Source organism: Theropithecus gelada, chromosome 20, assembly GCF_003255815.1.
Source record: "Theropithecus gelada isolate Dixy chromosome 20, Tgel_1.0, whole genome shotgun sequence".
In the NCBI taxonomy this organism is placed as follows: domain Eukaryota; kingdom Metazoa; phylum Chordata; class Mammalia; order Primates; family Cercopithecidae; genus Theropithecus; species Theropithecus gelada.
In genome coordinates this window covers 27,660,461-27,686,464 of record NC_037688.1, presented here as the reverse complement: position 1 = coordinate 27,686,464, position 26,004 = coordinate 27,660,461, and the positions used below count along the sequence as shown (strand labels likewise).

General features: G+C 43.5%; 1 protein-coding gene across 4 annotated transcripts in view; it reads right to left on the bottom strand.

Annotated features, from left to right (window-relative positions):
* Nucleotides 1-26,004, bottom strand: part of WWP2 (WW domain containing E3 ubiquitin protein ligase 2) — a 181,301-nt gene that overhangs the window by 127,683 nt on the left and 27,614 nt on the right. For 3 of the 4 annotated variants that reach the window (XM_025370285.1, XM_025370287.1, XM_025370286.1), the window contains exons 3-4: nucleotides 17,670-17,817; nucleotides 17,205-17,326 (exon numbers count right to left, since the gene is read on the bottom strand). In XM_025370285.1, coding sequence (XP_025226070.1) covers nucleotides 17,205-17,326; nucleotides 17,670-17,817 — 270 coding nt within the window. Of the gene's footprint in view, nucleotides 1-17,204; nucleotides 17,327-17,544; nucleotides 17,635-17,669; nucleotides 17,818-26,004 lie in introns of those variants that run through there. The other variant, XM_025370288.1, reaches the window with a different exon arrangement.

Below are 26,004 nucleotides of genomic sequence, written 5' to 3'. Positions count from 1 at the left end.
TTTATCCAATTTAAGTTTAAAATTGCCAGCCTGGGCAACACAGTAAGACCCTGACTCTACAAGAAATTTAAAAATTAACCTGGTATGATGGTGCACGCCTGTAGTCTCAGCTACTCAGAAAGAAAAGAAAGCAGAGAAAGGAAAGTGGGACCATGTGCTGAGGCCATAATACACAGTATGTATGATTCCACTGCCTTTTTTTTTTTTTTTTTTCCCCCAGAGTCTTGCTCTGTCACCCAGGCTAGAGTGCAATGGGGCAATCTTGGCTCCCTGCAACCTCTGCCTCTCAGGTTCAAGCAATTCTCCTGCCTCAGCCTCCCAAGTAGCTAGGACTACAGGCACCTGCCACCACACCTGGCTAATTTTTGAATTTTTAGTAGAGATGGGGATTTCACCATATTGGCCAGGCTGGTCACAAACTCCTGACCTTGTGATTCGCCCACCTCGGCCTCCCAAAGTGCTGGGATTACAGGTATGAGCCACCGCACCCAGCCCCCGCCCTTCCCCCTTTTTTAAAAAAAAAGAGACGGGGTCTCATTCTGTCATCCAGGCTAGAGTACAGTGCCATGATTATAGCTCACTGCATGATCTATGGCCTAGGGTCAGGAGTTCAAGGTTACAGTGAACTAAGATCGAGCCACTGTACCCTAGCCTGAGTGACAGAGTAGGTTCTTGTCTCTAAAAAACTAACAATAAAAATTAGGCCAGGTGCAGTGGCTCACGCCTGTAATCCCAGCACTTTGGGAGGCCAAGACAGGCGGATCACCTGAGGTCAGAAGTTTGAGACCAGCCTGGCCAACATGGTGAAACCCTGTCTCTACTAAAAATACAAAAATTAGCCAGGCATGGTGGCTCATGCCTATAATCTCAGCTACTCAGGAGGCTGAGGCAGGAGAATTGCTTGAACCCAGGAGGCGGAGGTTGCAGTGAGCCAAGATCGTGCCACTGCACTCCAGCCTGGGTGACAGAGTGAGACTCTATCTCAAAAAACTAAAAATAAATAAATATTTTTTTAAAAAAAAGCTAATAATAAAAATAAATTTAAAGTTGTTTTTAACTGAAGAGCAACTTTTTAAAAATTTCTTCTCTTCTCCCTCTGACTCAAGTTCCAAGGTTCAGTAGTTTTATTTATCTTCCAGCTGAAAAACTGGAAAAACAGTGCTGTGTTGACTTTAAAATAAATGCGCACACTGTCAGGCACAGCTGCTCAAGACCCACGGCCCATCCACCAGAACACTCTATCCTCACAGAGCGATGAGGGAGGAGGCCCACTGCTCATGACTGGCCCGTCTGTTCTTGGAATGTAAAGTGCTGTAATAACCCTCTGCTTAAAAGATTTTTAAATAAATAGGGGGTTGTTTTCTTTTTCTTTCTCTTTTTTGAATCTGGTAGACACACATGGGGAAAGGAGAAGAAACACACACAGAACATGGACAGCGTAAAGTACGGAGCTTTTCAAAATCAACTTCACCTTTCACAGCAGTGTGGGTACAGCAATTCTCAAATCACCTTCTGTGCATTACAGATGTGAAGGAATTTGTAAATACATAAATAGTGTTGAGTGCCAGGGTTCTCATGAGAGTGCAGAAAGGTTAGGAAGAGCCCTGTGGAACTAAGTTGGGATTGGTGGATTGGTGGCTTCAGTACAAATTCATAGTGTTTAATACACTAATTCGGAAGACAGGCACAGGACCACACGCCTGTAGTTCCAGCAACTCCGGAGGCTGAGGCAAGAGGATCGCTTGAGCCCAGGAGTTTGAGGCTACAGTGAGCTATGATCACACCACTGCACTGCAGCCTGGATGACAGAACAAGACCTTGTCTTAAAAAAACAAAACAAACAAACAAACAAAAAAAAGACCCACATTTGGGTATGGAAGGTACCTGACTTTTTTTTCTCCCAAGTGGTCAGTTTAGTGGTTCTCAAACGAGTGTGTGTCTGAATCCCCTCGAGGGCTTGTTGGCCTGAGAATTTACACATCTGACATATTTCCTGGAGATGCCTGTGCCGCTGGCCTCAGGATCACACTTCAAAAACCACTGGGTTAGCTGATGATCCTAATGCCACTTGATGCCTTTCTCTTCTGATTTTAAATGCCATCTTTATCACATAGTAAATTTTATCTATATTGGATTATGTTGGGACAAAAATATATGATGGGGACATGTGAAAAGATACAGCAGCAAGCTTGAAGAGGCAGCCACTGGCCAAGTCAGAGATCATTTTAGCATCAAGTCAACACCAGAGGCCAGGCACAGTGGCTTACAGCTGTAATCTTACAGCACTTTGGGAGGCCAAGGCAGAAGGATCACTAGAGCCCAGAAGTTTAAGACCAGCCTTGTGCAACACAGTGGAACCCTGTCTCTACAAATATACCAAAAAAAAAAAAAAAAAAAGTAGCCAGTGCACACCTGTAGTCCCAGCTACTCTGGAGGCTGAGGTGGGGGGATTGCTTGAACCTCAGGAAGCTGAGATTGCACTACTGCACTCCAGCCTGGGCGACAGAGCAAGACTCTGTCTAAAACAAACAAAAAACAACAACAACAACAAAAGGCCGGGCGCAGTGGCTCACGCCTGTAATTCCAGCACTTTGGGAGGGCAAGGCGGGTGGATTAACTGAGGTCTGGAGTTCAAGACCAGCCTGACCAACATGGAGAAACCCCAACTCTATTAAAAATACAAATTAGCCGGGTGTAGTGGCGCATGCCTGTAATTCCAGCTACTCGGAAAGATTAGGCAGGAGAATTGCTTGAACCCGGGAGGCAGAGGTTGCGATAAGCAAAGATCGCATCATTGCACTCCAGCCTGGGCAACAAGAGCGAAACTCCATCTCAAAACAAAACAAAAAAAAAATTACACCAGAAACAAGTTATAACCCATGGAATAAAATCTGAACCCACGAGTAGAAGCTGATAATACATACCTACACGCATGCATACAGGAAAAGGGAAAGCCCTTCTTTGCACTATGCCAATTAATAAATGCAGAAGGAAGGATGGAATTCAAAAATAAAAATGTATAGGCATCAGAGTAAAATCACTGGATGCAGAAACTAGCAGGTAAAGGTGTGATGAGGAATAGATATTTACATAGTCTCAAAGTATCTCCCTGTAAATTATAATACCTTTTCATTGTCAAGGGGAAACAGTAATTTTGCAGTAGAAAAACCTGGCAGACAGCACCCTAACTAAGTGATGAAAGTTAATGGCATCAATAATAAAACAAGCTGAGTCGCGTGCTTCCAGATATGCTGCACTGAGAAGAACACAAAGTCACTCCTGGGTGTTCCTGCCAAGAATGCACAATCTGAATCTAACCACGAGAAAAAGCAGACGGCCCCAAGTCGAGGGGAATCTGCCAAATAATGTTTAAAATATAGCTGGGCAGGGTGGCACACATCTGCGGTCCCAACTGAGAGGCCAAAGTGGGAGGATTGCTTGAGCCCAGGAGATAGAGGCTGCAGTGAGCCGTGTTCATACCACTGCACTCCAGCCTGGGCGACAGAGCAAGACTCTGTCTCAATTTAAAAAAAAAAAAAAAAAAAAAACTAAACTAAAAAAACAAAGGGGTTGGGGGCAGGCACAGTGGTTCATGCCTGTGACCTTAGCATTTTGGGAGGCCGAGGCGGGCAGGTTACCTGAGGTCAAGAGTTCAAGACCAGCCTGGCCAACATGATGAAACCCCATCTCTACAAAAATTAGCTGGGCATGATGGCGGTGCCTGTAATCCCAGCTACTCGGGAGGCTGAGATGGAAGAATCGCTTGAACCCAGGAGGCGGAGGTTGCAGTGAGCCAAGATCATGTCATTGCACTCCAGCCTGGGTGACAGAACGAGACTCCATCTCAAAAAAAAAAAAAAAGCAGTCTGTACTCTTCAACAATGCCAATGTCATGAGAGACATAAATACCCTAAGGAACTGATCCAGATCCGGATTTGAAGAGACAGGACAACTAAACACTGCATCTTGCATGAGGTCCTGGACTGTGACAGCTGGGAAATCTGAATTAGATTAACAATACTGCAAAAATGGTAAATTTCTTAGTTTTGTTAATTGTACTATAGTATCCTTCTCCTTTAGGAACTAGACACATCAGTAGTTAGGGATAAAAGAAACACAAGGTTTGTAATTTACTCTAAAATGGCTCAGAAGAACACAGTGAAAGCAAATGTAGCAAATTTTAACAGTTGGGTGAAGGACACTGAGGAGTTCTTTGTTCTATTCTTGTAACATTTCTCTGAATTTGAATTTTTTATGTTTTTGAGACTGGGTCTGGCTCTGTCATCCAGACTAGAGTGCAGTGACACAATCACAGCTCACTGCAGCCTCTAAGTGCTGGGCTCAAGTGATCCTCCCACCTCAGCCTCCCAAGTAGCTGGGACTATAGTTGCATGCCACCATAGCCAGCTATTTTCTTCATTTTTATTTTTGTAGAGAGGGGGTCTCACTATAATACTGAGGCTGGTCTCAAACTCCTGGGCCCAAGCGGTCCTCCCACTTCAGCCTCCCAAGTAGCTGGGACTACAGTTGCATGCCACCATGCCCAGCTATTTTCTTCATTTTTATTTTTGTAGAGACTGGGTCTCACTATAATACTGAGTCCAGTCTCAAACTCTTAGGCTCAAGAGGGCCTCCCACCTCAGCCTCCCAAAGTGTGGGGAGGTATGAGCCACCACATCCTGCTATTTTTTATTTTTTGTAGAGATGGGGGGTGGCATGGGTCTCACTATGTTGCCCAAGCTGGTCTTGAACTCCCACACTCAAGCAATCCTCCTGCCTTAGACTCCCAAAATGCTGGGATTACAGGTGTGAGCCACCGCACCTAGCCTGAAATTACTTAAAAATAAAAAAACTGGGGAGGGAAAAAACCTACTTCAAGCTACATTCACCTCCTTGAAAAGAGGAGATTCTGGGAAAGCCAAAGTCTGCAGTGTTCCTGGGGAGAGCTGCAGGAGCTGGGAGCTACAAGAGGAAATTGAGTATTAGACCCTACCTGCTAACAATATAGGGAGAAATTAAGCGCAGCCAGTGGGTGGGGACAGATGAAACATGCTGGTAAGTCTTGAAGCTGCATCATGAAAATTATGTTTGAAAATTCCAGCCGGGCACAGTGTCTCACACCTATAATCCCAGCACTTTGGGAGGCCGAGGCAGGCAGATCACTTGAGGTCAGAAGTTCGAGACCAGCCTGGCCAACATGGTGAAACCCCATCTCTACTAAAAATAGAAAAACTAGCTGGGCATGGTGGTATGCACCTGTAATCCCACCTGCTCAGGAGGCTGAGGCAGGAGAATTGCCTGAACCTGGGAGGCGGAGGTTGCAGTGAGTGGAGATTGTGCCATTGCACTCCAGTCTGGGCAACAGAGCGAGACTCCGTCTCAAAAAGAAGAAAGAAAAAGAAAATTCCTCTAGTAAAAAGATGTTAAGGCCGGGCGCAGTGGCTCATGCCTGTAATCCCAGCACTTTGGGCAAGGCAGGCAGATCACAAGGTCAGGAGATCGAGACCATCTAGCTAACACAATGAAACCCCATCTCTACCAAAAAAAATACAAAAAATTAGCCAGGCATGGTGGCAGGTGCCTGTAGTCCCAGCTACTCAGGAGGCTGAGGCAGGAGAATGGCGTGAACCTGGGAGACGGAGCTTGCAGTTAGCCGAGATCGTGCCATCGCACTCCAGTCCAGGGGACAGAACAAGACTCCGTCTCAAAAAAAAAAAAAAAAAAAAAGATAGTAAAAACTCAATTGGCAACATCAAAAACTGGGTTCTACCCAGACATGACTAGAACTACCTTTAAGAGCCAAATCAGCACTTTTGGGCAAGTCTTCTTTGCAGCCATGGCCAGGGCAATGTCTCCACAGAGACAGTCAGCCCAAGTTGACCATCCACCACTGCGGGAGTTGAGTGAAACCCTCCATTACAGCATCCCTCCACCAAAGGGAGGCAGAAAACAGCCAGCTGAGTTTCCCAGCCAATGTCCAAGTCCGCCCAGGGGAAACAAGGGAGCAAATGAAAGAACAAATTCTGTCCATGGAAGAGGAGAATGTCAGTTAGGGCAACCACTGTCCATCAGGTCCTTCCCCAGGAAAAGATGCTGCGGGAAGACTAGGCCACAGTGAGAGGAGTTACCTAACGCACTGTGACCAAACAGCTGTATGCATGATTTGACACCACTCTGCAAGCATTGTCAGCCCAGCAGTTCCATACCAAGAGCAAGGGGCAGGACCTTGGGGCTGAAATGTCCCATGTTAACGACAGCTTCCCCACTCCACCAACCTCAAAGCTTCTTTCTTTTCTTTCTTTCTTTCTTTTTTCTTTCTCTCTCCCCTCCCTCCCTCCCTCCCTCCCATCCTTCCTTCCTATCTCTCTCTCTCTCTGTCTCTCTCTCTTTCTCTTTCTGACAGAGTTTCGCTCTTGTCACCCAGGCTAGAGTCCGATGGCCCAATCTCGATTCACTGCAACCTCTGCCTCCTGGGTTCAAGTGATTCTCCTGCCTCAGCCTCCTGAGTAGCTGAGATCACAGATATGCATCACCAAGTCTGGCTAATTTTTTGTATTTTTAGTAGAGACAGGGTTCCACCATGTTGGTCAGGCTGGTCTTGAACTCCTGACCTCAGGTGATACACCCACCTTGGCCTCCCAAAGTGCTGGGATTACAGGCATGAGCCACCGTGCCTGGCCACCCTCAAAGCTTCTGCATTTGTCTCATCCTAGAATTCCCTCCTGAAACAATCTCAGAACTGCCTTCCCTTTAGGCAAGACGGTCTCACATCAGGAAACAGGGTCTCTGTGGTCCGTCTCTGAGATTCAAACCTCCCCATCTTTGGGAAGATTTTCAATTACCAGAAATAACCTTGCTCTGAATAGAAGGCTTTATGAAATGTGGCTGGAATGTCAGGTACATGGGCTACGTACGCCACAGTCGTCCTAGAAGATTTGTTTTTCTAAGAAAAAGCCCACTGCCCTGTTGCGATCCACATTTTCCAACAGACTCTGATCTGATTTGCCTGCTACCCAACCCAGCCACACGCACAATGTGCTATGGCTGGTGCCAGCAACAGCAGCAATAGCTACAACCAATACCACAAACAATATAACCACTGGAAAACATAGAAAACAACCACTTAAATAACTCTGGGTTTGAAGATAAAATCACAACAGTAATTACAAACGAGCAGAGCACAGTAAAATTTACGGGATGGCAAATTGGTACAACACTAGAAAACTGATGGTGTCTACTAAAGCTAAGCATACAACCACCTTATGAACCAAAGCTCCTAGATGTGTACACACACAACAGAAAAGCATGTGTGTGTCCTTCAAAATACATGTCCAAAGAGTGTTTATATCAGCTTTGTTCATGATGGCCAAAAACTGGAAACTCCTCAAATATCTACCAGTAGGAGAATGGAGAAATAGATTATGGTGTATTCATAAAACAGAATACTACACCCAAATACAAAGACAGGTCATGGCCAGGCGCAGTGGCTTATGCCTGTAATCCCAACACTTTGGGAGGCCAAGGCAGGCAGACCACCTGAGGTCAGGAGTTCGAGACCAGCCTGGCCAACATAGCGAAACCCTGTCTCTACTAAAAATACAAAAATTAGCCAGGCATGGTGGCAGGTCCCTGTAATCCCAACTATTCAGGAGGCTAAAGCAGGAGAATTGCTTGAACCCGGGAGGTGGAGGTTGCAGTGAGCCAAGACAGAACCATTGCACCCCAGCCTGGGCAAAAAGAGTGAAACTCCATCTCAAAAACAAACAAACAAACAAACAAAAAAATCAAAGACAGGCCAGGCATGGTGGCTCATGCCTATAATCCCAGCATTTTTGGAGGCCAAAGTGGAAGAATCACTTAAGATCAGCCTGGGCAATATAGTGAGATCCCATCTCTATTAAAAAAAAAAAAAAAAAAAAAGGACAGACTGTTTACACATGCAAAAAAATGGTCATATATCTTTAATCTCAAAGATAGAAAATGAAAAGCCAGGCATGACAAAACATACTGCATGTTCTCACTAATATGAAATTCAATACTAGGCATAGCTAAACAATAGTGATAGAAGTTAGAAGAGTGGTTATTTCAGGGAGGAGAAATTAACTAGAAGGGACAATGGGAAATTTCTGGGGATGCTAGAAATATTCTGTGTCTTGATGTGGGTGATGATTACACAGCTGTGGACCATGTACATACTCAAGTTGTAACACTAAGAATGTTTGGGGTTTTTTTGTTTTTTTGTTTGTTTGTTTGGTTTGTTTCTTTGTGACAGGGTTTTGCTCTGTCACCCAGGCTGGAGTGCAGCATGATCACAGCTTACTGCAGCCTCCATCTCCCGGACTCAAGCCATCCTCCCACCACCGCCTCTCAAGTAGCTGGGACTACAGGTGTGCAACACCACACCCGGCTAATTTTTTTTTATTATTTCTTTTTTGTAGAAACAGGGTCTTACTATGTTGCCCAGACTGGTCTCAAATTCCTGAGCTCAAGTGATCCTACCACCTCAGCCTCTCAAAGTGCTAGGATTACAGACATTAGCCACTGTACCTGGCTTCTCTTTTCTTTTTTTTTTTTTTTGAAGAAAGAGTCTTGCTCTGTCGCCCAGGCAGGAGTGGAGTGTCACAATAACAACTCGCAGCAGCCTCAGCCTCCTGGGCTCAAAGCAATCCTCCCAACTCAGCCTCCCAAGTAGCTGGGACCACAGGCACACGCCACCACACCTAGCTAATTTTTTTTATTTTTTGTAGAGATGGGTTTTCACTGCTACATTGAAAGAAAAAAAATTCAATATCCAGGGGGAAAATTCAAAGACAAGTACAAAGCAAACATGTTTTCATTATTAAACAAAAACGGACAAAGATAGACCGGGAGCGGTGGCTCATGACTATAATCCCGGCAGTATGGGAGACTGAGGCAGGTGGATTACCTGAGGTCAGGAGTTCGAGACTAGCCTGGCCAACATGGTGAAACCCCATCTCTACTAAAAATACAAAATTAGCCGGGCATGGTGACATGTGTGTGTAACCCCAGCTACCTGCTATTCGGGAGGCTGAGGCAGGAGAATCACTTGAATCCAGGAGGCAGAGGTTGCAGTGAGCAAAGATCATGCCATTGCACTGCAGCCTGGGCAAAAAGAGATAAACTCCATCTCAAAAGAAAAAAAAAAAAAAGACAAAGATAAATGCAGTAAGCTTTCCACCTGAAAAGCTATAAATGAATACATAAATAAAACAGATCTAGAGAAAATAGTAGAAAAAGTTAATAAAGCTAAAGACAGAAATTAATATTACAAAATATGGTATATCTGACAAATCGAAGAAGTTGTTTTACGTAAAATAAATGTAAAAGCAAAAATTAAAACCAAAAATGTTTAACTTAGTCAAGAAAAAAACTGGGGAAACACACAAATAGCAAAAACTTAAAGTAAGAAATACTAGAGACGTTTTTAAACTGAGAATGATATTTAAAACCCTTATTCTAATAAATGTGAAAATCTCATGAACCGATTTTCTCAGAAAAAAATGAGTTAACAAAATTGAGTTAAGACGAAACAAAAAAGCTGAACAAACCAGGAATTATGAGGGGGGAAACTGAAAAAAAAAGTCATCAAAGAATTATTTCAAAGCAAGATGCCAGACCCAGTTGGTTTTATGGGTGAGCTCTTTGCTGCACTCATGGAACAGATAATTCCCATGTTATAGAGCCTGTTCCCAAAGTTGGAAAGCACATCAATTTACTTTATAAAATTAGCTTGGCCTTGATTCCAAAGCTGACAAAAATAGACCAAAGCTACAGACAAATACCACTAATGAATATAGATGGAAAACTCCAATATAAAATATTAACAAACAATTCTAACAAAATTTTCAAGGAATAGTCTACCTTGAGCGACTAGGTATATTCTAGAAATTGTAAGATAATTACTATTAGGAAATTAATACAATCGATTTTTAAAAATCTTTTCTAGAGACAGGGTCTCAGTCTGCTGCCCAGTCTAGAGTACAGTGGCACAGTCATAGCTCATTGCAGCCTCAGAATCCTGGACTCAAGTGATCCTCCTGCCTCAGTCACCCAAGTAGGTGGGACTACAGGTGTACACCATCACACCTGGCTAATTTTTTTTTTTTAATTTTTAGTAGAAACAGGGTCTTGCTATGTTGTCCTGTCTGGTCTTGAACTACTGGCCTCAAGTGATCCTTCTGCTTCAGCCTCTCAAAGTGCTGAGATTACAGGTAGGAGCCACTGTGCCCAGTCGTGAAAATTAATATAATAATTTAAAGATGAAAAATCATATCATCATTCCAACAGTTGCTTAACAGATATTTGATAAAAAGTCAACACCCAACCTGGGCAACACAGTGAGATACCATCTCTTAAAAAAAAAAAAATTAAATTAGTAACACACCTATAGTCCCAGCTACTCCAGAGACTGAGACGGGAGGACTGCTTGAGCCTGGGAGGTAGAGGCCACAGTGAATGGTGATCACGCCACTGCACTCCAGGCTGGGCAACAAAGCAAGACCCGGTCTCAAAAAAAACTCAACATCCTTCCTGACTTTTTTTTTTTAACCTGCAATGATTAATAAGTCAAAAAGATTCCCAGTCAGAAAGGTGCCAAAAATAAAATAAAAAAAGAAGAATAAAGAAAAAGGCTACTAATACCCAACCTTACACGTAGAAGTGATTTACTAAAGGGCATTTCTCTATCACCACTAAAACAGAAAGTTTTATGCAAAGCAACTAACACAAAATAGAAACATAATTATCTCTTAGGATTAACAAAATTATCAGTGTCACAACTCACATAAAAGTCTACCAAGCAGGCCAGGCGCAGTGGCTCACGCCTGTAATCACAGCACTTTGGGAGGCCGAGGTGGGCAAATCACCTGAGGTCAGGAGTTCGAGACCAGCCTGGCCTTCATGGTGAAACCCTGTCTCTACCAAAAATAAAAAATTAGGTATGGTGTCGGGCGCCTGTAATCCCAGCTACTTGGGAGGCTGAGACACGAGAATCGCTTGAACCCAGGAGGTGGAGGTCGCAGTGAGCCAAGATCATGCCACTGTACTCCAGCCTGGGTGACAGAGTGAGACTCCATCTCAAAAAAAAAAAAAAAGTCTACCAAGCAAACTCAAAAGAAACTACTGCAAACCTATACTAAAGAACTCAGTAAACTGACAGATTACAAAGAAAATGCAGAAACAGCCATCTACCAACAATACTGAGTTAGAAGACAGAATAAGAAAAGATCCCACTGAAAATAATATCAAAGCTTTTTAAAATTTAAAGTGGAATCTATTTAAAGATAACTTCAAAATTATTTGAATTAATTTAGAAACATTCCATGTTCCTAGGTGGGGAGATTCAGTATGAAAATTCCCCATTACATTAACTTTACATATGACAGGACTCCATAAAATCTCAAGAGATTTTTTTGGAGTGCATGGGGAGTAGGAAGAGGGGAGAGTCTGACAAAATTGTTAAGGTTCATCTAGTGATGTGATGTATGCAAAGAAAAGAAGCAAGAAGACTTTGGGAAAAAAAGAGAAACTTAACTGCCAGGTATTAAAACATAATTTTACAACAGCTTAGACAGAGTGATTTGGAAAGGCTAATAAAACAATAGATTAAATGGAAAGTCCCTAAGCAGGCCCAAGTACACATATGTTTTTAATATAAGCTGAAGCAACTCAAGTCATTTGGGAAATAGATGGATTATTCAATAAGTAGTGCTAAACCAATCAGTTCCATATTAGGGAAAAAAATAAATTAGATCCCTACTCATACTGGGCACAAAAATAAACTCATTTGGATGCAGAATTACATGTGAAAAAATAAAATCATAAAGACCTAGGGAAAAACAGAGGTGACCATTTACCTCATCTCAGAAGGGGGAATGCCTTCCAAAGCATGAAAGAAAATGCTGAAAACATAAAGGGTGACAGATTGGACTACAAAAAGTTAAAAACATACAAAGTTAGAATGCAAAAGAAAAATGGGAAAAACATTTACCAATGGTAAGACGAAGAATAATAACCTTAACATATAAAGTTATTTCAACACCAAAAGAGAAAAATGCACACTTCAATATAAAAATGAGCAAAGGACATGAATAGGGCAATAAACACTTTTTTTAATCATTCAGTATCCTTCAACAAATCATAGCTTTAAAAAATAGGGTGGAGGCTGCTCTGCCTATGGAGTAGCCATTCTTTATTCCTTTACTTTTTTTTTTTTTTTTTTTGAGACAGAGTCTTGCTCTATCATCCAGGCTGGACTACAGTGGCACAATCTCAGCTCACTGCAACCTTCGCCTCCCAGGTTCAAGTGATTCCCCCGCCTCAGACTCCTGAGTAGCTGGGATTACAGGCACTCGCCACCACACCCAGCTAATTTTTGCATTTTTAGTAGAGACAAGGTCTCACTGTGTTGGCCAGGCTAGTCTCGAACTCCTGGCCTCAGGTGATCAACCCGCCTCTGCCTCCCAGTGCTGGGATTACAGGTCTGAGCCACCACGCCCTGCCTTCCTTTACTTAATAAATCTGCTTTCACCAAAAAAAAAAAAAAAAAGTACGGTGGAAGTAGGGGATCTCAGAGATAGACCAATCAATGAATGGACATTCCTAAACCCAGGTTCAAGCAAACCAAATGTAAAACTGCAAAACGACATGTTTGAGAAAAATGGTGAAACTATGAACAGGTTATTGGACATCAATAGGAATTCATGTCACTATTGCTAGATGTGATAATGATATGGTAATTGTGTAAGATAATGTTCTGGTTTTTTATGTAAATGTTTCAAAGTAAAAAAAAAAAAATAGAAAAAAGTAGAATTAAAATAAAGAAAATGTCCTGTTTTAACAAGATGCATGCTGAAGAATCTAGGATAAAATGTCAGGACATCTAGAATATACTTTAAAATACTTCTTAGTGAAAGGCCAGGAGATCAGAGCAAAAGAGTAAAAAATAAGAAAATAAAAATAATTCATCCAAAAAGAAAAAGAAAAAGAAAATCCATCATAATGTTGATAGTTATCGAATAGGAAAAAAAAAGGTGTTTTTTTTTTTTTTACAAGTAATATCCAATATATGCCAAGGTACAACACAGACCAGCAATTTCAGCCACTGCTGATGGGAAGGTAAATTGTACAGGTCTCTTAAGTATCCTTTATTTGAAATGCTTGGGACTGGAAGTGTTTCAGATTTCAGATTTTTTCAGATTTTGGTATATTTGCACATACATAATAAGATATCTTGGGCCAGATGCGGTGGTTCATGCCTATAATCCCAGCACTTTGGAAGGTCAAAGTGGGCACATTACTTGAGGTCAGGAGTTTGAGACCACTCTGGCCAACATGGTGAAACCCTGTTTCTACTAAAAATACAAAAATTAGCTGGGCATGGTGGCAGACACCTGTCATAATCCTAGCTACCTGGGAGCCTGAGGCAGGAGAATCACTTGAACCCAGGAGACAGGGGTTGCAGTAAGCTGAGATCGCGCCACTGCACTCCAGCCTGAGAGACAGAGCAAGACCCTGTCTCAAAAAAACAAAGGAAAGGAAAGAAAAGAAAAATCTTCTGATGCGTGTTACAACACGAATAAGCCTTGAGGACATTATGTTGACTGAAATAAGCCAGTCATAAAAGGACAAACACTGTATGGTTCCACTAACATAAGCTACCTGGAAAAGTCAAATTCACAGAAGCAGAAAGTAGAGGGGTAGCTGCCAGGGGTTGGTGTGACAGGAGGAGAGGCAGTCATGGTTTAATGGGCACGGAATTTGAGTTTTGCAAGGTGAAAAGAGTTCTGGAGATGGATGGTGGTGACGGCTGTACAACAAGGTGAATGTACTTAACACTACTAAACTGTACACCTAGAACTTATAAATGAGATTAATTTTACATCATGTGTATTTTATAACAACTAAAAATAAATATAGGCCGGGCATGGTGGCTCACGCCTGTAATAACCCAGCACTTTGGGAGGCCGGGGCGCGCGGATCACAAGGTCAGGAGATCGAGACCAGCCTGGCCAACATAATGAAACCCTGTCTCTACTAAAAATACAAAAATTAGCCGGGCATGGTGGTGGGCGCTTGTAGTCCCAGCTACTCGGGAGGCTGTGGCAGGAGAATCGCTTGAACCCAGGAGGCGAAGGTTGTGGTGAGCCGAGATCACGCCACTGCACTTCAGCCTGGGCAACAGAGCAAGACTTCATCTCAGAAAATAAATAAATAAAAACAAAGATATATTGATACATTTTTAAAGAGAAAAAGGCATATTGCAAAATATATTCACGTATAACCTCAATTTAGTTTCACTGATGTCATAAACATCAATATATGTCTACAAACATAAAAGAAGATTAGAACAAGGATCTGAGGGGAAAAAATTATTTAAAAGATAAAATTAAAAAGCTCAAAAATGTATACGTCAAAATGTTAACAATAGTCAGGAATAGTGATGCACTCCTGTGGTTCCAGCTACTCCGGAGGCTGAGGCAAAAGATGGCTTGAGGCTGGGAGTGTGAGGCTACAGTGAGCTGTGACCGTGCCTGTAAACAGCCACTACACTCCAGCCTGAGCAATATAGCGAGATCCCATCTCAATTTAAAAATTAATTAATTGGGCCGGGCGCGGTGGCTCACGCCTGTAATCCCAGCACTTTGGGAGGCCGAGGTGGGCGGATCACAAGGTCAGGAGATCAAGACCACGGTGAAACCCCATCTCTACTAAAAATACAAAAAATTAGCCGGGCGCGGTGGTGGGCGCCTGTAGTCCCAGCTGCTCGGGAGGCTGAGGCAGGAGAATGGCGTGAGCCCGGGAGGTGGAGCTTGCAGTGAGCCGAGATCACGCCACTGCACTCCAGCCTGGGCGACAGAGCAAGACTCCGTCTCAAAAAAAAAAAAAAAATTAATTAATTGGCCAGACGCAGTGGCTCACATCTGTAATCCCAGCACTTTGGAAGGCCAAGGCAGGCGGATCACTTGAGCTCAGGAGTTCCAGACCATCCTGGCAACATAATGAGACCTACTCTCTATTAAAAATATGAAATACAGCCAGGCCATGGTGGTGTGTGCCTGCAGTCCCAGCTACTAGGGGGTGAGGGCTGAGGTGGGAGGATCACTTGAGCCCAGGAGCAGAGGCTGCAGTGAGCCGAGATCGTACCACCGCACTCCAGCCTGAGTGACAAAGTGAGAAACCTGTCTAAAAAAATAAATAAATAAAATATAAAAATAAAAATTAATTAATTAAAGTAAAATCCCTCTTTTTTTTTTTTTTGAGACTTGCTCTGTCACCCAGGGTGGAGTGCAATGGTGCAATCTCGGCTCACTGGAACCTCCACCCCCCAGGTTCAAGCAATTCTCCTGTCCCAGCATCCTGAGTAGCCAGGATTACAGAGCCCACCACCATCCCCGGGTAATTTTTGTATTTTTTTTAAGTAGAAACAGGGTTTTGCCATGTTGGCTAGGCTGGTCACAAACTCCTGACCTCACGTGATCCACCCACCTCAGCCTCCCAAAGTACTGGGATTACAGGCATGAGCCACCACACCCGGCCATAAAATTGCTTTTAAAAAAATATTAAGAATAACTATCAGGCTGGGCACAGTGGCTCACGCCTGTAATCCCAACACTTTGGGAGGACGAGGCAGGCGGATCACCTGAGGTCAGGAGTTCAAGACCAGCCTGGCCAACATGGTGAACCCTCATGTCTACTAAAAATACAAAAATTAGCTGGGAATGGTGGCACACACCTGTAATCCCAGCTACTTGGGAGGCTGAGGTAGCAGGATTGCTTAAACCTGGGAGGTGGAGGTTGCAGTAAGCCAAGATTGTGCCACTACACTCCAGCCTGGGCAACAGAGTAAGACTCCATCTCAAAAAAAAATAAAAAGAAAAGAAAGAAAAGAAAAAACAGTACAGTAACTATTACTAGGTGCTGTGATTATGGGCAAATTTTGTTTTCTTTGTGTATCCATGTGCTTTTCTGTAGCTCACAATTTCTCCGAGGACTTTTGCTAACTGAAAGCAAAAGCATATTGGCTGGGCAAATGAAGAAGAAAAAAGGACCCTCATGCTGGTTGTTGCATCCTAATGTGAGGCTATCCACAAGTAGATTTCCAAATACTGAAATAAATAGAATTCTCCCTGATGATCAAATTACAAAAGGCTGGCTAGGGTTTGGGAAAATAAACACCAACTCAGAAGACAAAGCAATCAGGGAGTTCTTTGCAGGATTAAAGTGGAGGCACATCTCTGGTTTTAAACAGTTCCTCGGGCCAGAATGGGTTCAGCACATCTCCATGTGCCCAGCAGAAAAGAAAAGACCAGAGGAGGCTCAAAGACCTTTCAAGTGGCCCATTGCTTAAAAGGAAAGGCTTGGAGAGAAAAGAAAGACTCTTAAATGAATGCAACACGCTCCCTAGGACGCAATGCTCCCTGTCCCCACTTCTCTCTTAAGCTACATCCACTTTCAGAAAATACTTTCTAGACATCAAGAGAAAAAGGAGCCTTTCTTAACATGCCATTCATTCGCCACATATGGTACCACTCTGAATAGAGGCCTTATGAAGGAGGGTCCAATACCACAGCCATGGGCCATGCCACTGACCACAAACAGCAATAAATAGATGAGGATTTATATGTCTGTGACGTAGAGGCACGTTGGCTAATTCAGATGGCGCGTCCATCACGTTCCAACATCCAGTAAATGTTTACTGAGTGCCAAGTAAGCACAGGGCACTATTTGTAAAACTATCCCAGACACACACGTGCACACACGCACACAGGCATGCACACACACACATATATGTATATACACAGCTCCTTTGTTCTGTTTTAGGGCTGAGGCTAGAAAAGCAATGATTTAGGCTAGAGGCATTTGACAGTTTCATTCAACATATCACACATCTCCTGCAATGGGAAGAGCAGCAAAGGCAGACAGAAAGTTTCCAGTCCCTAAGGAAGGGTCAAGGGCAACACACCACTGCATCCCATTGCTACAGGCCCTGGACAGAGAGGGCTAAACTCTGCAGTGGAGGCAAAGAGGAGCCCTCAGCCTTCCTAAAACTCCAAATTCAGCATCCAAGGAGAACAGAGGTACCGCAGCCCCAGTCCTGGGGGAAACTGCAACACCAGGTTGATGTGCCAGGTCCTCCCATCCCCATCAATGAATCATGTCGGCACCCCCTTCATCATACGTACTTTTGCCCCCATTGTTCTTCAAGACGTTGGAGAGGTTGACAGACGCGGTGCCTAGCAGTTCATTTCTCAAGGTATGGCAGCTCCAGACCTTTAAATCTAAATGACTCTGGGCCGTGACATTCCTGGAAAACAAATACCGGATTCATTACATCCAAGCAGATCATTCCTATAACTTAGAAGAAAACATTTAAACTAAACTGCTGACATCTTGGGGAGGGGGAACCAAAACAGCAGACACCCACATATTTCCTTTCCCCCACAAAAGCTGACCCTGTAACCCTCTAGCTAATAATGAACGCTCTATGAGCTCAATGGTGCAGGAACACCTAAAGAGAGGCACCTTGGGTACCAAAGGCAGAAAAAGTCGGAGGTACCACCGGGAATCTGTACCTCCTACAACCCCCTTGGAGCACCCTCTCTCTTTCCCCATCTTGCTGCATTCAAAAAGAAGGGGCTTTCTCTTACAAAATGATGATCTCATTCCAGAGAAGCTCAGAGCTCCCAATGCGCTTTGCAGTCTTCTTGGTCTCGCTGGCGAGTCCATCCACCGCCACCTCCACATAGGAGTTAATTCGAGGTTGACGATTATGCACCTTGGGCTTTGCGGACACCACTGGGAAAGAAAGAAAAAGTCAAAGATGAGTCCCAGGGCTCCCAGATGCCCCCCTGTGGCAGATGTTCTGACTCTTTTTGGTTATTTCTTTAAAAAATAAATCAATACTTTTATTTTTGTCTTGATTCTAAAAACTTTTTAAAGAAACGTGAATACACACACCAAAAAAATATGAAGTGTAAGAAAAAAAAAATCATCCCTAATCTGAAACCACTGGGATAATTGCCGGTGACCATCATCACCAATTCACCATAAACTGCCTTCCAGATTTTCATCTCTTACTGCTTCAATTCTTTAAAAATTCTTCGCCCCCATAAGTCACTCTTAAATGACTGCAATATGAGCTCATAATAGGTATATGTTAACTATTCTTTCATTGTCGAATAGAATGCTTGCAATTGTTCGCTCTGGGGAAATTATCATGAACACACACATCTGCATGCCTTTCTTGAATATTCCTCCAAAGGATATGAACACTTTTTAAAGTTCTTAAAACTGCCCATTCCTTTCCAAGAAAGGTAAAACCCATTGAGCCTCCCATCAGTGCTACAGGAGTATATTCATTTCACCAGATATCACAGAGGGCTAAGGGATATGCTTGTTCACTTTTTGCAAATCACATGAGTTAAAAACGCACAGTGTAAAGATTACAGCTAAGGCCGGGCATGATGGCTTATGCCTAGCACCCCAGCACTTTGAGAGGCCAAGGTGGGAGGACTGCTTCAGCCCAAGAGTTCAAGACCAGCCTGGGAACATAACAAAATTTATAATTTTTTTTTTTTTTTTTTTTTTGAGATAGAGTTTCGCTCTTGTTGCCCGGGCTGGAGTGTAATGCCGCGATCTCAGCTCACGGCAACCTCTGCCTCCCAGGTTCAAGCAATTCTCCTGCCTCAGCCTCCTGAGTAGCTGGGATTACAAGTGCCCGCCACCATGCCTAGCTAACTTTTTGTATTTTTAGTAGAGAAGGAGTTTCACCATGTTGGCCAGGCTGGTCTCGAACTCCTGACCTCAGATGATCTGCCTACCTCAGCTTCCCAAAGTGCTGGGATTACAGGTGTGAGCCACCACACCTGGCCAATTTATAAATTTTAATTGAAATAAAGATAATATTTAAGATTTTATGAGTACTCATTAAAGACCCTCTGCCATGTGCACACATTATCTAACTGAATCCTCACAACAAACCCATGAGGCAGGGAATATACCATCGCCCCATTTTACCCAGGAGAAAACAGACTTGAGAGGCGAGGTCACTGCCCCAGGCTACATAGCCAGGGAGCTACAAGCCACACTGGGCACCCAGCCGGCCTGATTCCACACCATGCTGCATATCATTATTGAACTTTACTTATTTGTTCTATTGCTCTTCTTCGATTACCAGTGAGGTTGAATATTTTTGCCATGTGTCATTAGCCATCTACATTTCTTCTTCCGCTCATAGCCTTCATGTAGCGACAATTCTGATGTTCATTTGAGACCAGGAAGCCAAAGACTGACGGAGCACAAAGCCACGCAAGCCTCATGCCGAGGAAGTAGACAGATATCCTAGTGTATATCACCCCTGATGGAAGTGCCAGGTCGCTATGGTACAACACATCTAGACGTCTCCCATCCTGTGCCAAATCAGAGATACAACTGATGCTCCCTTGCCCCTAATGGCAAGTCTATCCTAGCCTGAGCTTCCCTGTTTGAGTACAAGCAAATCTATCCCTCCCAGACTCTTCTGAAAGGTGACAGTCCTACAATGGTGTCTACAACTTAGCAAAAGCCAAATTCGCCTTCAGATTTTTTATAGCAGTAACTGTCTTCCCCAGGCCCCAAAGGAACGGAAGGGAAGAAGGCAACAGATAAAAAAATCAGCTGTGGCTAAGATTCAGAAGCGACAAAGGAACAGTACTAGGAACAAAGGTTTGTGGTACTGAGGGATGGCCCAGGGTAGAAAAATGAGGTGCAGTGATTTACACAGGGACCAAGGTTAACTGAGGCCACCTGGTGGTAAGAGCATGGATCTACATGCCTTTAAAAAAACAGGGACTACAAATGGTGCACGACTTAGGACGTTTGACTTTACAATGGTGCGAAAGCGATATGCATTCAGTAAAAACTGTACTTTAAATTTTGAATTTTGGTCTTTTGGCAGAATAGTCATATGCGGTACTACTGGGCAGTGGCAGTGACCCGCAACACCAGTCAGCCACGTGATCACAGGGGCAAACAACTGATATTCTGCCGTGTACCCCCTTCACCAGATGATCTTGCCTAGCTGTCCTGAGCACATTTAAGGTAGGTTAGGCTAAGCTATGATGCTAGGCAGGTTAGGAGCATCAGATGCATTTTCAACTTGCGATATGTTCAACTTATGATGGATTTTTCAGGACGTCACCCCACTGTAAGTTGAGGAGTATCCGTGCTCATACACATACACATTTTTTCCTGAAACTCTGAGAGTAAGCTATAGACGTTGTGCCCCTTTACCCCTAAATAGTTCTGGGTGTATTTCCCAACAAACACATTTTCTAACATAACCAATAGCACAATTATCAAAATCAGGACATTTAACTTTTTATAATACTAAGATTTAATTTACAGACTTTATTCACATTTTGCCAATTGTCCTATCAATGCCCAACATAGAAAAAAAAAGGAAAGAAAAAAAAATTTGTTCTGGTCGAGGCCCCAATCTAGGATCATATGTGGTATTTAGTACTCTTATTTTGAAGCAGGGCGTTGTGGCTCACGCCTGTAATCCCAGCTCTTTGGACGGCAGAGGCAGGTGGATCACTTGAGGCGAGGAGTTTGAGACTAGCCCGAGCAACATGGCAAAACCCTGTCTCTACCAGAAATACAAAAATTAGCTGGGCATAGTGGGGCACAACAGTAGTCCCAGCTACTCAGGAGGCTGAGGCATGAGAATTGTTTGAACCCAGGAGGCGGAGGTTACAGTGAGCTGAGACTGCACTCCAGCCTGGGTGATGGAGCAAGACTCTCTCAAAAAAAAAAAAAAAAAAACTCTTATTTTGAAGTTTCCAATCTATAGAAAAATTGAAATAGAATAATAGATACTGTATACTCTTCTACTCTTCAGCAATTGTTATCATTTTGCCACATTTGCTTTCTGTTCTATGTGTCTATAGCATCACTATCCAAGAGAACTTCTATGATGACGAACATGTTCCATTTTCAGTGCTGCCCAAAACATTGCATGAGACACATGTGGCTACTGACACTTGAAATATGGCTAGTGCAAATAAGGACATGATTTTTAATTGCTCTATAATTGTAATTTAAGTGTAAATAGTTCTATGTGGCTTCAGTGACTATTCTATTGGACACCACAGGTTATAGATAAATGCCATCTATGTCTTTGTGTGTGTGTGTCCACACTATTTTTCCTTGGTAAAACCATTTAAAAGTAAGTTGTAGACCGGCTGGAGTGCAGTGGCACGATCACAGCTCACTGCAGCCTCGACCTCCCCAGCTGAAGCGATCCTCCCACCTCAGCTTCCTGAGTAGCTGGGACTACCAGTGCACACCACCACACCTGGCTAACTTTTTAATTTTTTTTGTAGAGACGGAGTTTCACCCCATTGGCCAGGCTGATCTTGAACTCCTGGCTCAAGGAATCTGCCTGGACTCAAGCGATCCACCCGCCAGAGCTTCCCAAAGTGCTGGGATTACAAACATGAGCCACTGCCCAGTCCCCAGACATATTTTTAAAGCTATTTTTCCCCCAATTCAGCATCTAATCAATATATACAAATTGCCTGTGGCTACTATCTCCTTAATCTTTTAAAATCTAGAACATCCTCCCTTCTTTTCCATGGCAATGATTTTTGTTTGTTTAACTTTTTGGTTTTTTTCTTTTATAATCCCAGCAGCTTTGCCAAGGCAACAATGATTTTTAAAGACTTCCACCAGCTGTTTTAAAGAATGTACCAAATTCTACATTTTTCTGATTGTGAAACTGCCTCTGCAAAATTATGAGAGAGAAATCAGACATAGTTGAATCCATCTTACTTCTTATGTGTAAGCTGTCCTTGGTCATTCCTGGGCAAGGGCCAAGCTAATTTTGGGAGAAATTTAGTTTATAGTTTCTTTTTCTTTTTTTTTTTTTTTTTTTTTGAGACAGGATCCCCCTCTGCCGCCCAGGCTGGAGTGCAGTGGTGCAATCTCATCTCACTGAAGCCTCCACCTCTGGGACTCAAGCGATCTTCCCACCTCAGCCTCTGAAGTAGCTAGGACTACAGGTGTGAGCCACTATGCCTGGCTCATATTTGTATTTTTTGTAGACACAGGGTTTACATGTTGCCCAGACTGGTCTCAAACTTTAAGCTTGAGCTCAAAACCATCCACCCACCTCAGCCTCCCAAAGTACTGGGATTATAGGCATGAGCCACCACACCCAGCCTACAGATTAATCTTAAAGCAAGGATAGCTGGGCATGGTGGCTTACGCCTATAATCCCAGCACTTTGGGAGGCCAAGGCAGGCAGATCACTTGAGACCAAGAGTTCGAAACCAGCCTGGCCAACTTGGTGAAACCCCATCTCTACTACAAACACAAAACTTAGCTGGGTGTGGTGGTGCACACCTGTAGTCCCAGCTACTCGGGAGGCTGAAATACGAGAATCGCTTGAACCCAGGAGGCAGAAGGTGCAGTAAGCTGAGATTGCGCCAATGCACTCCAGCCTGGGTGACAGAGCAAGACCCTGTCTCAAAAAACAAAAACAAAAAAAAGCAAGGATAATAACAGCTCTTCCCAAAACTAAACCACCTTTGTAAAACTAATCAATAGCCACAAGGTTAGGATTATGGGAGGGGCTTGAATTCTAATAAGAGGTAGGTAGTTTTTATAATCCCTTACTGCTCAGGAGTCATGTAGCCAGAGGTCACAAGATTTGTGACTTCCCCAATTGCTCCCATAGATAACATCGCTATTGCAGAACCTAAGGTTGGTCTTTTGAAATTTTTTCTGACTTTCTGGCAATCTACTGACCTTGCCTGGGCCTGTGACTTGACTCATGACACAAATTATTCTGTGGCCCCACCCACAAGTGGACTCAGCACAGGAGGACCGTTTTCCACACTTCCATAATCTCATCCCCAACCAATGAGCAGCACCCTTTCCCTAGTCCCCTGCCTGGCAAATTGTCTATAAAAACCCTAACCTCTGAGCCTCCAGGGAGACTGATCTGAGTGATAACTCTGTCCCCCGTATAGCCTATTTTGTGTCAATTAAACTCTTTCTCTAATGCAATGCTACAGTCTCAGCGAATTTATTTATTTATTTTATTTTTAAGATAGAGCTTCACTCTGTCACCCAGGCTGGAGTGCAGTGGTGCAATCTCCACTCACTGTACCCTCCGCCTCCCAGGTGCAAGCAATTCTCTGCCTCAGCCTTCCAATTAGCTAGGATTACAGGCGCCTGCCACCACACCTGGTTAACTTTTTTGTATTTTTAGTAGAGACGGGGTGTCACCATCTTGGCCAGGCTGGTCTTGAACTCCTGACCTCGTGATCTACCCACCTCAGCCTCCCAAAGTGCTCGGATTACAGGCATGGGTCACCGCGCCCAGCAGTGAATTTATTTTGTCTGTGGAGTGGGCAAGAAGAATCTACTGGGTGATTACAATTGTTTCCTCATGATTAGACTCAGTTTAAAGGCCAGGAACAGTGGCTCACCCTATAATCGCGGCACTTTGGGAGGCTGAGGCAGAAGGGCCACCTGAGCCCAGGAGTTTGAGACAAGCCTAGGCACCACAGCAAGACCCCAAAACTACAAAAAATAAAATATTAGCCAGGTATAGTGGCTCACACCTGTAGTTCCATTTACTCGGGACATAGGATTCCCAGAGCCCAGGAGGTCGAGGCTGCAGTGAGCTGTAATTGTGCCACTGCACTCTAGCTTAGGTGACAGAGTGAGACTCTGACTCAAAAGAAAGAATACTACAACATAAGTTATGTCAGGTACCTATTATCACATACATTAGGTTGTCCTGCGACTGGGGATACTAAGTTTGAACCCCTGCTTAATGTGGAGTTGGCCAGGTCTCTCCTCTGACACATTTGTAACCTACAGTTAACAGGCAGGGTGATATTTTGAATGTTTCTTGTTCTTAAAAGACAGGCCAAAACAAAGACATGAGCAAGTTTATCTAGAAAGTCTCTTTCATGAAATGTATCTTTACACACGGAGTCACGACTTTATGTGGGATTTAGCTTTCAAAGTCAACAAATCAGGCAAAAATCACATAATGACAAAATTATACACTGAAAAAGCTCTTAAGAAGGGACCACAATAGAGTCTGGCATCTGCTCTCAGTAAGTTCCAAACAGCTCGTTTTTTGTTTTATTATACTATGCTTTTCAGAGATCAATTTTTCAGTGTTTCTCTAGTAAAATATCAAATAAAATAGCTGGCCTACGTTTAAGCGCCTCAATGCATTTAAAAATATACCTTAAAACACCAGGATCACACTGTGGGCAGGCACAAGAGAACTGGAAACCGCGCAGTCACACCCCACAGGTTACACTATCAGCTTTCTTCATGTGGATCACCCGAGGTCAAGAGTTTGCGACCAGCTTGACCAAAATGGTGAAACCCCATCTCTACTAAAAATACAAAAATTAGCCAGGTGTGGTGGCGGGAGCCTATAATCCCAGCTTCTCTGGAGGCTGAGGCAGGAGAATCACTTGAACCTGGGAGGCGGAGGTTGCAGTGAGCCAAGATCACACCGCTGCACTCCAGCCTGGGCAACAAGAGTGAAACTCCGTCTCAAAAAAAAAAAAAAAAACGAAAAGAAAAGAAGAGAAATGAGTGTGCGTGGCTGAATAACATGCCCCCAAAACAGAGACCTCAGGATGTTACCAGGTCCAACGGGCCGACTTCTGCTTTGAGCTAGACTTGCTAATTATTAGCTAAGGTAATAAAGTCTGTAGTCCCCAGTTTAAAACCATATCCGTTCACTCTAACTCATCTCCCTACTCAAAGGGGCAGAAGCAGGCAAAAGACTCCAAGAAACATAATTAAAATATTTCAGGACTACAAAAAAAATCAATAATGTAATAAGAAACAGGCAAAGAACATGAACAGGCAATCCATAGAAAAGGAAATACAACTGCCCTTAAATATATAAGATGCTAAACACTTTTGCCGGGTACAGTGGTTCACACCTGTAATCCCAGCACTTTGGGAGGCTGCGGCAGGCGGATCATTTGAGATCAGAAGTTCAAGACCAGCCTGGCCAACATAGCAAAACTCCATCTCTACTAAAAACACAAAAATTAGCCAGGTGTGGTGGCACATGCCTGTAAGCCCAGCTCCTTGGGAGGCTGAGACACCAGAATCGCTTGAACCCAGGAGGCGGAAGTTGCAGTGAGCCAAGATCACACCACTGCAACCCAGCCTGGGTGACAGAGTGAGACTCTGTCTCAAAAACAAACAAACAAAAAAGATGCTAAACATCATACAGTTGAGCCTTGAACAAGAGAGGTTTGAACTATGAGGGCCCACGTTTACATGGATTTTCTCCTGCCTTTGCCACTCCAGAGACCAATCCTTCCTCTTCCTCCTCCTCCTCAGCTACTCAACATGAAAACGATGAGGATGAAGACCTTTATGATGACCCACTTCCACTGAATAAATAGTAAATGCTTTTTCTCCTCCTTATGATTTTCTTTTCACTAGCTTATTTTATTGTAGAAATACAGTATATAATACATGTAACATACAAAACACGCATTAATCAACTGTTTCCACTTTTGTTGTTGTTGTTTTTGTTGTTGTTGTTGTTTCATTTGAGACAGAGTTTCATTCTTGTTGCCCAGGCTGGAGTGCAATGGTGTGATCTCGGCTCACTGCAATCTCGGCCTCCCATGTTGAGGCAATTCTCCTAGCCTCAGCCTCCCAAGTAGCTAGGATTACATGTGCCCCCCATCACGCCTGACTGATTTTTTTGTGTATTTTCAGTAGAGACAGGGTTTTACCATGTTCGCCACACTGGTCTCGAACTCCTGACCTAAGGAAATTTGTCTGCCTCAGCCTCCCAAAGTGCTGGGATTACAGGTATGAGCCTCCGCACCCAGCCAATCAACTGTTTCTGTTATTGGCAAGGCTTTCTGTCAACAGTATGCTGTAAGTAAAGTTTTGGGGGAGTCCAAAGTTACATGTGGATTTTTTTACTGAGCA